The sequence below is a fragment of the Anomaloglossus baeobatrachus genome, chromosome 6, assembly GCF_048569485.1.
Source record: "Anomaloglossus baeobatrachus isolate aAnoBae1 chromosome 6, aAnoBae1.hap1, whole genome shotgun sequence".
Taxonomy (NCBI): domain Eukaryota; kingdom Metazoa; phylum Chordata; class Amphibia; order Anura; family Aromobatidae; genus Anomaloglossus; species Anomaloglossus baeobatrachus.
The window spans coordinates 374897771-374912911 of NC_134358.1; the positions used below are offsets into that span (position 1 = coordinate 374897771).

Genomic DNA, 15141 nt, shown 5'->3' on the forward strand with positions numbered 1-15141 from the left:
AGCTTCCAAATGCAAAACCACACACCTGTAATCAACCCCAGACCTTTTAACTACTTCATTGATTACAGGTTAATGAGGGAGACACCTTCAGAGTTAATTGCAGCCCTTAGAGTCCCTTGTCCAATTACTTTTGGTCCCTTGAAAAAGAGGAGGCTATGCATTACAGAGCTATGATTCCTAAACCCTTTCTCCGATTTGGATGTGAAAACTCTCATATTGCAGCTGGGAGTGTGCACTTTCAGCCCAATATATATATATAATTGTATTTCTGAACATATTTTTGTAAACAGCTAAAATAACAAAACTTGTGTCACTGTCCAAATATTTCTGGATCTAACTGTATATTCAGGATTGGACTGGCCAACAGGGAGGAGGTAAATCTCCCAGTTGGCACTGTGAGGATGTGCTAATGAGTCACATTGTTTCACTATTTACAGAAAGTTTAATGTACGACTGTCTGCCCAGTTTAATATAATATAGGAACATAAGTCAATTTGTGGATTAGGGTCAGGGGTTTTTTTTGTTTGTTTTTTTTTTACAGTGGGCCCCCAGAATCAATGTTACTGATGGGCCCTTGTGAGCTCAGCCCAACAACTGAGTTACATTCTACATAATATGTATATCTGAGACCCGAAAACTATACCAGAAGTGTACAAAAAGTCAGTTGTTTGGTATTGAAAGATTAAATATAGCACATGTCATTCATTTAGTCCAAGCCAATTAAATTTTTGCCTTTTAGTTTTCTCTTTTTCAAATAGCCATAGCTTTTTTTTTTATTGTGACATAGTATGAAGGTTTGTTTGTAGTTTTGAATGACACCATTTACTTTACCATATAATGTGCTGAAAAATGGAGGGGGGAAGCCTCTATTGAAGCAAATGGACAAAAAATAAATGCAATTCCACTGTACGCATAACGTTTTGATAATTTTTTTAACCTCTTACTGACATTGGACATACTGGGTACGTCCGAGATAATGTCGGTGTAATCACTGCCGGCTGCTGTGGTGAGCTGGCGGTGAGTGCCGCACATGTCAGCTGATTTGAACAGCAGACATGTGCGGCTATCAGGCGCGGGTGGATCTGCAATCCACTAGCGCCTGTTAACACCTTACATTGCGCTGTCAAAATGTGACAGTGTGATGTAAATGGCCACGGTGGGGATTGCGCCTTGACACTATCACGGGGAGCCGATAGTTGTCATGGTGGCACAGAGTCATGCTGTGCTGGCTGTAAGAGGAGAGCAGCATTTCTCCTGGTCTGAGCTGTGCACCTATGATCAGGACAAATGAACAAACGATCAGACTGCTGATCCTTATAGCCCCCTAGTGGGACTAGTAAAATAAAAAAAAAAAAAAAAAAAAGTTAAAAAAATCTAAAAGTTTAACTTCTCACTTCATTGAAAATTAAAGGGTTAAAAAATGTAAAATATACACATATTTGGTATCGCTGCATTTAGAAATGCCCAATCTATGAATATATAAAATCAATTAACCGGCAAAAAATTTCAAACCCCAAAATTATGTTTTTTGGTAGACACAAATTTTGCACAAAATGCAATAACAGACGAGCAAAACGTAGCATCTACTCAAAAATGGTACTGTTAAAAACATCAGCACAAGACACAAAAATAAGCCATCACTAAATGAGAACGCTACAGGTTTCGGAAAATGGCGCAAATAGTGCGCCACTTTTCTTGGGACAAACTTCTGAATTTTTTTTTAACTTATATAAAAGTAAACCTATAAATGTTTGGTGTCTATGAACTTGTACTGACCTGAGACATCACACCGACACATTAGTTTTACCATATAGTGAACATGGTGAATAAAATACCCCAAAAATAATTGTGCAGTTGCACTTTTTTTTTTTGCAATTTTTCCATACTTGGAATTTTTTTTGCCGTTTTCCAGTACACTATATGGTAAAACGCATGGTTTCATGTAAAAGTACAACTCGTTCCACAAACAATAAGCTCTTATATGGCAAAATTGTCATGTAGATTTTCCTGAAACAATGCCTGATCATGCCAACTACGCCAGTTGTGAGGGTGCATAGGGCGGCAGTGGCGGGCGAGGCCCATTTCTCCTTCGCCCAGACATACCACAAGGGGTTTGAAATACTAGCTAGGTGCATAGACTTGTGTGTTGCAGGTGATACCTTTTTGCACGCTGCTCATCGTCATTACTTCTGGCAAACCAGGACCAATCCACAGTAAATATAGTAACGTCATCTGAGAGAATCAGTTTGATTATGTAAATGGGACTTCGATCAATCAAGGAGAGTTTGATTAGTGTCCACATAGTGTGATTCAATTCTCCAACCTATGAGGCTGCGTAACTCAATGTCGTTTTAATACAGTCCAATGAGTTTCTTGTACCCATAGACTTGCTTGGGTAAGTGGCATCTGATTTGCAATGGGAGATCAGCTTTGCACCATTGAATAACATTAAGGTTTTTTACATTTAATACCTCCAATGTTATGTACATAAAGAGAATCTGTCACCAGGTTTTTGCCACGTAATCTGAGAGCAGCATTCTATATGGGCAGAGATCCTGATTCCAGCGGTGTCATTTACTGGGCTGTGTAGTGTAGTTTTCATAAAATCACTGATTAATTAGCAGTAGATTATCATTAGAGGACTACTTGGCGTGCTGCAGGTAGTCCAGCACATTTATGAGCACTGTATAACTGCTAGATCTGCAGCAGAGAAAACATTGATTTTATCAAACTGGCAGCAAACAGCTCAGTAAGTGACACATCACTGGAATCAGGGACTCTGTCTCAGATGGGAGGAGCAAAAACCTGGTGACAGATTCCCTTTTAATGTCCTTGTGGGATGGAATATATTCATAACACTGTACCTACCCCAAAATGGTATCAGTAAAAATGTCAGCTAAGGGTGTAAAAATAAGCCATAACCCCATATCCTGAAAAATTAAAACTTTTCGAGTCTCAAAACATGGCAACAAAAGCAAAAAAAACATTTCTTCTAAATTTCCCCCTAAAAATTCACTACATAAATAAATAAAAGAACAAAAACACACGTTTGGTATTTTTGACGTGGGGAATCATACTGTCAGGTCGGTTTTACCATATAGTGAATGTGGTAAATTAAATTAAAGAAAAAAAAATTGTAGAATTAAACTTCTTTTAATTTATTTTCACCGCACTTGGATTTTTTTTCCCGTTTTCCAGTATACTCTATGGTAACATAAATGGTGTCATTCAAAAGTATTAAATGTCCTGCAAAACAAAGTCCTAATACAGCTATAGTGACTGAAAAATCCAAAAAGTATGGTTCTTCAAAGATTGGGGGGGAAACAAAACAGACAATGGCCATGGCGTAAAGGGGGTAATCTAGGGGTTATGGCATATAGTTCCATATCTAGGTTCCTCTGCTATCTTTGAGCTATACTCATGCTGTGATGAACCTGGTTAATCTACAGTAATTGTCTAGTGTTATGCCATATTGAAGACCGTAAAGAAAAATCTGTTATTTAGTCTTTGGATAACCTTAGGTATACATTCCCTGCTTTCATTCCATTTAATCATTTTTTTATGTTAAAATCAGTAATTCTTTGTTCAGGAATTTCTTACCGTCCCGCTTATTGTGTTTGCTGTTGTAGGTTCCACACTTGTGTTCGACAACTTCCGTTTGATCATAGTATAAAGAATAATCCTTTGTTTTTTCTCACGGTAATTTCTGACATGGCACCTTGTTTCTACATTATTTTAAAGGAAAAAAATAAAGGTATGTTATAATATTATGTACTTCCTCTCTGCACTAAATGTTACCAGTATTTTTTGTTTATCTATGGTGTTCATTGTGTGATTAAAACTGACCTGGCAATAGATTCTCCAGATCAATGCATTTATGGCAATACCAAAAAAAAGTAGCCACCTTTTTGCTTTGATTACTGCTTTGCACACTCTTGGCATTCTCTTGATGAGCTTCAAGAGGTAGTCACCGGAAATGGTTTTCCAACAGTTTTGAATGAGTTCCCAGGAGTGCTTAGCACTTGTTGGCCCTTTTGGTTTCACTCTGCGGTCCACCTCACCCCAAACCATCTTGATTGGGTTCAGGTCTGGTGACTGTGGAGACCAGGTCATCTGGCGTAGCATCCCATCACTCTCCTTCCTAGTCATATTGCCCTTACACAGCCTGGAGGTGTGTTTGGGGTCATTGTCCTGTTGAGAAATAAATGATGGTCCAACTAAACGCAAACCGGCTGGAATAGCATGCCGCTGCAAGATGCTGTGGTAGCCATGTTGGTTTAGTATGCCTTCAATTTTAAATAAATCCCCAACAGTGTCACCAGAAAAGCACCCCCACACAGTCACACCTCCTCCTCCATGCTTCACGGTGGGAACCAGGCATGTAGAGTCCATCCGTTCACCAAAGACACGGTGGTTGGATCCAAAGATCTCAAATTTGCACTCATCAGATCAGAGCACAGATTTCCATTGGTCTAATGTCCATTCCTTGTGTTCTTTAGCTCAAACAAGTCTCTTCTGCTTGTTGCCTGTCCTTAGCAATGGTTTCCTAGCAGCTATTTTACCATGAAGGCCTGCTGCACAAAGTCTCCTCTTAATAGTTGTTCTAGAGATGAGAAGGTGTGTCCCAACTAATGGTCTGTACTGTATGTGTGTATATATATATATATATATATATATATATATATATATATATATATCTATATAGTGATGGCTGAAAGTGTTGGCACCCTTGAAATTGTTCCAGAAAATGAAGTATTGTTGTTATACATGTTTATTTACTTTTGTGTGTATTGGAACAAAACAAAAAAAACAAGTTGAACATAATTTCACATAAAACCCCAAATATGGTCCTGACAAAATTGTTGCCACCTTTCCAAAATAGTGGGTAAATAATTTATTTCAAGCATGTGGAAAGTATTAGGTGGGGGCAATATAAAAAAATCACAATTGATACCAGATAAGAGGGGAAGAAGTTCACTCCAACTTTGTATTGTGTGTCTGTGTGTGCCACACTACGCATGGAGAACAGAAAAAAGAGAAAAAAAACTCTGAAAATTTGAGAACGAAAATTGTTGAAAAACATCAATGATCTTAAGGTTACAGGCAGGGCTGGGGAGTCGGTAAGCGAAACCTCCGACTCCTCAATTTCCCTGATTCCGATTCCGACTCCCTCATACAGTTGAAACCAGAAGTTTACATACTCTATCTATAAAGACGCATCTGCATGTTTTTCTCACTATCTGACATAAAATCAGAATAAACCTTTCCCATTTTAGGTCAATTAGGAACCAAAATTATTTATATTTACCAAATGCCAGAATAATGAGAGAGCATGTTCTAAGGCCTTTTTATTACTTTCTACAAATTTGTAATGTTTCCATCTTTGCCATTAGTATTTGGTAGCATTGCCCTTTCACTGTATGACTTTGGTCAAACGTTTTGGATATCCATCACAAGCATGCCACCATAGGTGGTAGGAATTTGGGCCCATTCCTCCTGACAGAACTGATGTAACTGAGCAATGTTTGTAGGTCACGTTGCTCGCACCTGCCTTTTCAGCTTTGTCCACAAGTTTTCAATAGGATTTATATAATAATTTATAATATTTATTCACTTATATAGCACTGTTAATTCCATAGCGCTTTACTTCCAGTAGAAATCAGGGCTTTGTGATGGCCGCCCCAAAACATTGACTTTGTTATCCTTAAGCCCCTTTGTAACCAGTTTGGCAGTATGCTTTGGGTCATTGTCCATTTGGAAGAGCCATTTCTACCCAAGCTTTAAGTTCCTGTCTAATATCTTGAGATCTTGCTTCAGTATTGCCACATAATCTTCTTTGCTCATGATGCCATCTATTTTGTGAAGTGCACCAGTCCTTCCTGCAGCAAAACAACCCCACAACATGATGCTGCCACCCCCGTGTTTCACAGTTGAGATGGTGTTCTTAAGCTCCAAAGCTTCTCCCTTTTTCCTCCAAATGTAGCAATGAACTTTATAGCCAAACAGTTCAATTTTAGTTTCGTCAGACCACAGAACATGTCTCCAAAAATTAAGGTCTATGTTCCTGAAAACTCTAATCTGGCTGTTTTAGGTTTCTTTTGGAGTAATGGTTTCTTGCTGACAGTGGCATCTCAGCCCATGTTGATACACTACTCATTTCACTGTGGATAATGACACAATCTTACCAGCTGACGCCAGCACCTTCACAAGGTCTTTTGCTTTTGTTCTTGGGTTGATATTCACATGTCTGACCAAACACGTTAATCTCTAGTACACAGAACCTGTCTCCTTCTTGAGCGGTATGACTCTGACTCCACAGCCCTGGTTACAAGTCCATCTACAGAGATCTTGATGTTCCTTTGTCCACGGTGTGCAACATAATTAAAAAGTTTACAACCCATGGCATGAAAGTTAATCTCCCTGGACGTGGATGGAAGAAAAAACTCGATGAAGGATTGCAACTCTGGAAGGTTGGATAAGGACATCCAATAAAGTTCCAAAGAAATTGAAGCTGTCCTGCAGGCTCAGAGTATATCTGTGTCAGTGCGAGCTATCTGTTGATATTTAAAGTAAATGACACCCTATGGCAGGAGAAATCCTTCTGAGAAAGCGGCTTGTGGTCAGATGACACGAAGATAGATCTTTTTGGTAAAGCACATCATTGCACTTTTTATTGGAACTGAAATGAAGCCCACAAAGAAAAAAACACAATACCTACAGTCAAATATGATGGAGCTTAAAAGATGTTTTGGGGTTTGGGGCACTGGGTGCCTTGACTGTATGCAAGGTACTGTGAAATCTGAGGATTACCAAAAGATTTTTTTGTAATCCCAATGTCAGAAATGGGGGTTTACACCCTAAATCATGAGTCTTCTAGCAGGACAATGACCCCAAACATGTTTCAAGAAACCCCAAGAAATGGATGGAAAGAAAGCGCTGGAGAGTTCTGAAGTGGCAGCAATGAGTCTGGATCTAAAACTCATTTAACAGCTGTGGAGAGATCATAAAATTGCTTTTAGGAGAAAGGCGCTCTTTAGATATGAGAGACTTGGAGCAGTTTGCAAAAGAAGAGTGGTCAAAAATTCCAGTTGAGAGGTGTTAGAAACTTGTTTGATGATTATAGGAAACAAATAATTGCAGTTATTTATTCCAACCAAATATTAAGTTGACGGTGCCATCACTTTGTCCAGCCCATTTTGGGGATTTTGTGTGAAATTATGTCCAATTTGCCTTTTTTTCCCTCTGTGTTTCGGTGTTTTTGCCATACACTCAAAGGAAGTAAAAATGTGTAATTTTAATAATTTTCTGAAAGAAATAGTTAATTTTCTGGAACAATTTCAAGGGTGCCAACACTTGGCCCTTACTGTATTTTTTTTCTGCTTACAATATATAATGAAATAACCCAGTATAATATTGTTGTTCTCCTATAATACTCCGCCAATGACTCAGCTCCACAGGAGAACCAACATTGCAGTTACAGGGGCCTTCAGCTGGCCTCTGGCTGCCATGGTAGCACATCAGTAACCCGCTATCACGCCATTGGAACCAGTGGCCACAAGCACCATTACTGATGTCATTTAAATGCCAGTGTCGGAGAATGACAGAGGCATTTAAATTGTTACATTTTTATCAAGCTGCAGTTATAGACAGATGCCTACTATGTAGCACAGCAAACAATGCCGTACTTAATAGGTCATTAAAGAGTTTTACATTTGATATCGTTACCATAATCTTCCTTCAATTTCAGTGTACCTACTGTATATGACAAAGCAACTCTATTACACAGTATATGTATATACTATACTATATATACTACTGTATATGACAAAGCAACTCTATTACACAGTTTATCAAAGGGGAGTTTTCATTAAGGGGTAGCTCTTAACCTGTTCCATACATAGCTAGATTTGACCTTCCTGCCCAAGCCCCATTTTTAAATTCTGACAGGTAACTTCATGTGGTAATAACTCTGCAATACTTCTTCTGATCCCAGTGATTCCTAGTTGTTTTGTCATGATATATTGTACTTTGTTAGTGGTAGATTTAGGTTGATATGATTTGTGTTTATTCATGAAAATATCTAAAATGTCTTGCAAATTTAGAAGTATTTGCAATTTTCAAATTTTGAATGATCTGAAAACAGTCATACCTCACAAATAAATTAATAATATTTTCAGTCCCCTCAGCTTCACTTACGGTAGTCAAGAAAATGTACTTTGACACTAAAGCCCCTGTCACATTTAGCGACTTACCAGCGATCCCGAAAACGATGCAACCTGATAAGGATCCCTGCTAAGTCGCTGGGAGGTCGCTGGTGGGATGTCACACAGTCAGACCATACCAACGACTCAGTAACGATACAGGTCGCAGTAGCAACCTGTATAACGATCTCTGCTGTTATTGGGACCCTAGCAAAAAACAGAATTTATAATGGGTATATGGGGCACAGCTTCACTAAATGTACCAATCCAAAAAACCCACGTTTTCACATTTTGCATATGACTGCTTGGACTCTGTTTTATTTTAGATTGGTACATTTCGTGAAGATGTGCCCCATATACCCATTATAAATTCTGTTTTTTGCTTCTGTGCTTATTGGTGGTGGCACGTTTCCTATTAACCCTATGGTGGTGCTGTCCTTACTAGCGTTGTTTCTCGTCATTGGGACCCTGTCTCACAGTGTCAAACATAGCGATGCGTCCTGCCCAGCAGGACATCGCCTTTGAAGAAAATGGTCCAGGACATTCAGCAACGACCAGCGACCTCACAGCAGGGACCAGGTCGTTGCTGGATATCACACACAGTGACATCACTAGCAAGATCGCTGTTGCGTCACCAAAACCGTGACTCAGCAGCGATGTCGCTAGCAATGTCGCTTAGTGAGACGTGGCCTTAAGGCACCAACATGTACAATATCTTGAGTCAATGATATGGTTACTGGGGCTCCAGTGGATTTATTTATTCTCAGGAGTGGTCTAAAGAACTGATAAACGTGGGACAAATTTTTTGAAATTATATAAATAATATAACTTTTCTATGTCATGTAGGCTACAAGAACTCAATTGTAAGATCCTTGCACAGTGGTACAAGTCCCCTGTAAATTGTAATAGAATGTTCCCTGCAGCCTCACATGTGTTTTGGAGGTGGGCCTCAGCCCCAGGCTCAAGGTTACATGTTTCCTGGAGTAGAACAGATACCCCCTTATATTTCTATTATGTCAAAACATCTCTTCATTTTAAAACATGTTGTACAAACCCCAAAATGACCCCAAAGTATGCCTTGCTTTTAATGCTTCCCAGTCCCACATCTACAAATAAAAATGGACTATTAGGGCACTTTGAGAATAATTTGCCACATTGTAAATACAGCCTATAGAATTCTTCATACCCCTGCCTGTTATAAATTGAGGCATTACCTGTATTGTGCTGTACAAGGAGGTGACTAGAGCATAGGATGACAATAAAGAAAATGATTTCTTTGACATTTGGTTTTCCTGGTTTGTGTTAATGTCCTTTCCAATGTTTTCATACTGGATGAGAAGTGTTTGACACAATCCCTGTTGTAGGCAGTTTAGCGACCTCCCTTTCTGGTTCATCCCCTTTCTTACCCTCTTCCCTATTGCATTGTTTGTTTCTTTACTACTTTGTCTGTGTAATTTGCAGACTTTCTTCTTTAACAGAACCTGACCAGTTCTCCAATTCCTCAAAACTTCCAGCTACTGTCTATTTGTTTCCCAAGACTAGTCATCCCATTCGGCATGTTATCGCGCCCCTATGGGTATGATAACATGATTTGCATGAGTCAGCATCATCACCAGCTGTCTGCAAATCTCGTGCATATGCGTGACTTACTTTCCCACGGTCATTGCACCTCTGAAGCCAGGTGAACACTTTCTGAAGCCAGGTGTACACTTTCCAGCTTCAGAAGTACTGATTGTGGGGTTGGACTTACTGTTGGTAGGTACCAAGTTCCACTCCAGGGCAGTCCCTGATTATCGAGCTCCACCAAGAGACTGAACGGTGCACGGCGAGGATGGGGTGAAAACCACTGCCTCTAGTGACCCACAGGAATGGTAACCCCTGTCAATCAGCCTGAGCAACCTGGAGCTCCCTTGATGTCCCTAGACTGGTTCTTTCTCCCCCCTGTGGCGGTCACATGGCCTGTCTGACCCTACTCACTGTCTAGTGAGCAGTGCAGCAGAAACACTAGTCCTGCTCTAAGATAGACAAAAAGGGAAAACGATAGGGGAAAAAAAACTGCATTCACTTAACATGCAACCCAAATAACAGGTGGGCAAAAAAGGGGAAGGAATGGGAAATAAATCAAAAGGTTATAATGAATAGGAAGACCCCAAACAAACTTCCAAGCAGGAATCTCCATGATCAAATCCAAAGTGATTTCTCTTTCCATGGCTCACACCTCCAAGCCCACTGAGTAGCAAGCTATCTACCAAGACTACCAAGTCAAAGTGCTGAGTACATATTGCAGAGTGGAGTGGAGAAATCAATAGCTGAGACAGCTCAGGACGGAAAGCCAAGAAAGACAAAAAGAACTGCAGATCTAGCAGGGCCAGTACAAGTAATGTCTGCTCAGTTAACTGGTAAGCAAAGCAGATCCAACGAGCGCTGGTGTGCGTTCACCCACTCACTACAACCTTTACGTAATACCCCTGTGACAGTACCCCTTCCTTCACAAGAGGGGACTCCAGAAGGTAAAAGCTTTATTTGAGTTTTGGCTCAAGTCAAAAGTGACCCAGTCAAGGATGAATGTGTGTGCTTTCATTATGATTTTTTTTTTGTATTATTATTATTATTATTATTATCTTTGTAAAAAAATTGCTTTATGCTTTTTTTGTTATGTATATGGCTAACGTTCTATGGTGACATGAAACTGTACAAGTATTGCGTCCAAATAACAGCTCACATTGAGAGGAGGATAAATTTGACAAATTCTATATAGTTGTCACAAACTTTCTCATAGATCAAAACATTTTGCAATACTTCATAATTCCGGCAGTTACGTTTTCACATCCATGCTTGTTACACAAGTTCTTATAGTCCTAGCATTAGTTGCTGTTTTAACTTTACAATGTACAGGTTTTTAATTTTTCTTTTTTTGTGTGTCCTTTTATTCAGTAGCTTTAAAAGTAAAATGTTGTAATTTTTTGTCTACAGATTTTACTCTTGGGACTAAAAATGCATCTGGACCGTTTCCTTTTGAGTCAGCCCAATGGCTGAATTGTCATGCATTTCTTACAAAGCTGTCTAATCACAAGTCATTGTACAAGACGCTGCTTGTCCCGCTTTACAATTGTAAGTAGGTTCTTTACAAGTGCTTTGTGTCCAACCATTAATCTAGTCTGGTGCGTGTTCTGTCCTAATGCTACACTTTTCATTTTCAACACAATGTACAGGTATCTTAGCCTTTTTACACCTCCCCCATGTGGCACTTTGTTTTTTTGGGGGGGTTTTCTATTTCTGTTATTCCCTCCTCTTCTACCAAGAGCTATAACTTTTTTATTTTGCTGTCCACATGGACGATGGGGGCTTTTTTGTGTGGAATGAACTTAAGGTGACAACATTCACTTTATCACTGTGTCCTGGAAAACAGGAAAAAATTTCCAAGTGCAGTGTAATTCTAAAAAAAAAAAACATGCAATCCTGGGATTGTTTATTGGGAATTGTTTTTACAGCGTACATCGTGTGGTAAAAATGACATTGCAATATGATTCTCCTCATGAGTACAATTACGGCATTACCAATCTTGTCCAGTGTTTCTTTTGTTTTGTTTTGTTTGTTTTTTTGTTTTTGTTTTATTAAAGAAATAAAATTAGAACTTTGAAGAAAAAAAAAAATTATCCATGTTGCCATTTTCACACCATAGTCAAGAAAAACACTGCTCACTCGTTTTTGATGCAAAAGTGAAAACAAATATTATTTTTAACAATGCTTGAAGGGAGTACTATACAGGGGAAATGGAAGCCAGAACCCCAACAGTAGGATATGCGACCAAACAACAAGAAACGTTTCGGCCAAGGTGGCCTTGTTCACACAGTCAGGGTCATTGCTGCGTCAGTGTAGTATGGAAAGCATACTACGTCCTGTATGACGTCAGATGGAACTCACACCGGAAGCGACCGCCGGTGAAATGGCGCGGCGGTTCAAAGAAAACGGACGGTAAGCCTCTTGGGGGCGGGGTAATACAGCACTGACCGAGCTGATTAAAGTGGAGGTGGCGTATGGCATGATGAGGCATTACTCCTGACACCACTAATGACCTGACACCACTAATGAGACAGGACCCAGATTTTTGTGGTCCGTAGTGGCGCCACCAGGCACAGCTGTAACCGGATCTCCATTGTGGTATCGGTTCTATAGACCTCTGAACATCTCCTGATGAACCCCCAGATATCCTGAGGGAGAAACGCGTTGAGATGACAAGCGATCTGATAAGTACTTTAATCGTATAGAGATGATAAGTACTATTACCTGAGATGGGTGTGCAGGTGCTTAAGCAGTTTTTTGACTATATTTGCATTGACTTGTCTTTCAGGATATAAGTATTGTCTGTTTATCCTTAAGGGAACTACTGCAATTTGACATTTACTGACTCTATAGAGTAGTTACCCTGACAATTATTGTTTTTGACCTGCACTTTTTGCACTTACACTATATGGTGATGGTGGTTTTGTGGATTTGGAGGGTCAGTAAGGGACAGCCGCCGAGGAGCGGGGGCACCGAGTGTTAGGGTGTTTACACTCCGCTGGTAGGTAGGGGGAATTCATAGGGCCAGAATTAGCCAACCCCCTCCTATACCCAATAACATCTTCAATATCGACATCTGGTGCACTTGTCCCTCTCACCCGCTCAACCACTTTTAAGTGGCTATTCTGTATGACTGCACCGACAGTTTTTTATAGTAAATGACTAATAAAATTTGTTAATTTTAAACAGGAACTTTTTCTTTATGATTTTTTAAAACAGGCTTCACTTTGTAGATCCCTTAACCCCTTCACGACCGGCCGATTTTTCGCTTTCCGTTTTTTTTCCGCCATTCTTTTTCTGAGAGACGTAACTTTTTTATTTTTCAGTCAATATGGTCATGTGAGGGCTCATTTTTTGCGGAACGAGCTGTACTTTTAAATGAAACCATAGGTTTAACCATATAGTGTACTGGAAAACGACAAAAAAATTCCAAATGCAGAAAAATTGCAAAAAAAGTGCGATAGCACTATTGTTTTTGAGATATTTTATTCACTGTGTTCACTGTATGGTAAAACTGATGTGTGGGTGTGATGCCTCAGGTCAGTGCAAGTTTGTGGACAACAAACATGTATAGATTTACTTTTATATAAGGGGTTAAAAAAAATTCGTAAGTTTGTCTGAAAAAAGTGGCGCACATTTTACGCCATATTCCGTGACCCGTAGCGTTCTCATTTTTCGGGATCTATGGCCCAGTGACAGCTTATTTTTTGCGTCTCGACCTGACGTTTTTAACGGTACCATTTTTGCGCAGATGCTACGTTTTGATCGCCTGTTATTGCATTTTGCGCAAAAGTTGTGTCGACAAAAAAACCTCATTTTGGCATTTGGAATTTTTTGCCGCTACGCCGTTTACTGATCAGATTAATTGATTTTATATTTTGATAGATCGGGCGTTTCCGAACGCGGCGATACCAAATGTGTGTATATTTTTTATTTTTCTAACCCTTTAATTTTCAATGGGGCGAAAGGGGGGTGATTTGAACTATTAGGTTTTTTTTTTTTAATTTTTTAAAACTTTTTTTTTTACTTTTTTTTTTTATTTTATTAGTTCCCCTAGGGGGCTATAGCGATCAACAATCCGATCTCTCTGCACTATCTGCTGATCACAGCTACACAGCTGTAAACAGCAGATACGTGCACTTCCTGCTTCCCTGGCCTCCGTAGAAACCGAAAGTGAAAGTGGTTCATGTCTAGCACAGGAGTCATCACATGACCCTGTGCTACCATGACAACCACCGTAAGTCACGTGTTCATGTCACGCGACTTCCGGTATTGGGCGGTAAGTAAAACTTGACCGCGATCGCGTTTATAATGGCGCTGTCACATATTGACAGCGCCATTTCAGGGGTTAAACGGCATGAGCAGATAACAATTCTGCTCGTGCCTAGCAGGCACACATCTCAGCTGTGAAAATCAGCTGAGATGTGCGCCGATCGCGGCATGCTGCTGCCGGCAGACCGCGGGCAGTAACGTTATGACCGCTAGGACGTAATTTTACTGCCCTCGGTCGTTAAGGGGTTAAACAGCCCGCACGCCGACACTCCTGTGCCCTGGCTTCATGTGTCACACTATTGACAAAGATATAACTGACATTAAGTACACATAGTTGTTGTTGCTTTTTTCTTCATAGCTTGTCATATTGGAATGAGGATTTACATGCATCTTACCATAAAGTTGCAAAATTGACAAATGCATCTATTTCTCTTCAGGCAAACAGCAACTTTCTAGAAGGCTTTCAAAACAAACAGTTGGTCTTCTTAAAGAAGTGACTGATGCATCCTTTCATAAAGATTTTTCAACAATAACGGATTAACTCAACTGCAAGTGTGTCCTATTGAAAATTCAGCCAAAGAAAGAAAAGTCCAGCACTAACACAACATTCACTGCTCCACATTCATTTTTAAGTAATGCAGTGCAACAAATAGGTCATGACAGAGACTGAAAAAAAACACCTGTGATGTAACACTCTCCATTAGAACACATGTAATAACTTCGGAATAGAAGAAGAAAGGAGTTGGCACCAAGTAAAAATCTTTGTTTATTCTTTAAAAAATAAACATCAAAAAGCAGGAAGTGATGCGGGGGCGTCAGAGACAACGGTAGCCGTTTCGTGCTCGCGTGCGCTTCGTCGGGTCCAGACTTTATTCAGAACATGTATACATATTCAATTTCATTACCAATGTGAACTTTTCATGTTTTACATAAATTTCATTGAAATCTAAATATCACTAACTTTTTGTGAGTAGAGTATATATATTTTGCATGACGAACTGACATGATGTTAATGATGGTGTAATCTTTTTTGGCCACTAGATGGCAATAAAATGCAATACAATCTCTAATTCTAATCCCATCAGCTCCAGATTACTAGTTTTTT

At 39.6% G+C, this 15141-nt stretch overlaps 1 protein-coding gene across 2 annotated transcripts in view; it reads left to right on the top strand.

Annotated features, from left to right (window-relative positions):
* TERT (telomerase reverse transcriptase) overlaps positions 1-14817 on the top strand; it is a 121079-nt gene extending 106262 nt beyond the window's left edge. For both annotated transcript variants that reach the window (XM_075315027.1, XM_075315028.1), the window contains 3 exons: positions 3630-3754; positions 11175-11312; positions 14474-14817. In XM_075315027.1, the coding sequence (XP_075171142.1) occupies positions 3630-3754; positions 11175-11312; positions 14474-14577 (367 nt within the window). In that variant the 3' untranslated portion in view covers positions 14578-14817. The remainder of the gene's footprint in view (positions 1-3629; positions 3755-11174; positions 11313-14473) is intronic.
* Positions 14818-15141: the final 324 nt, after the last annotated feature.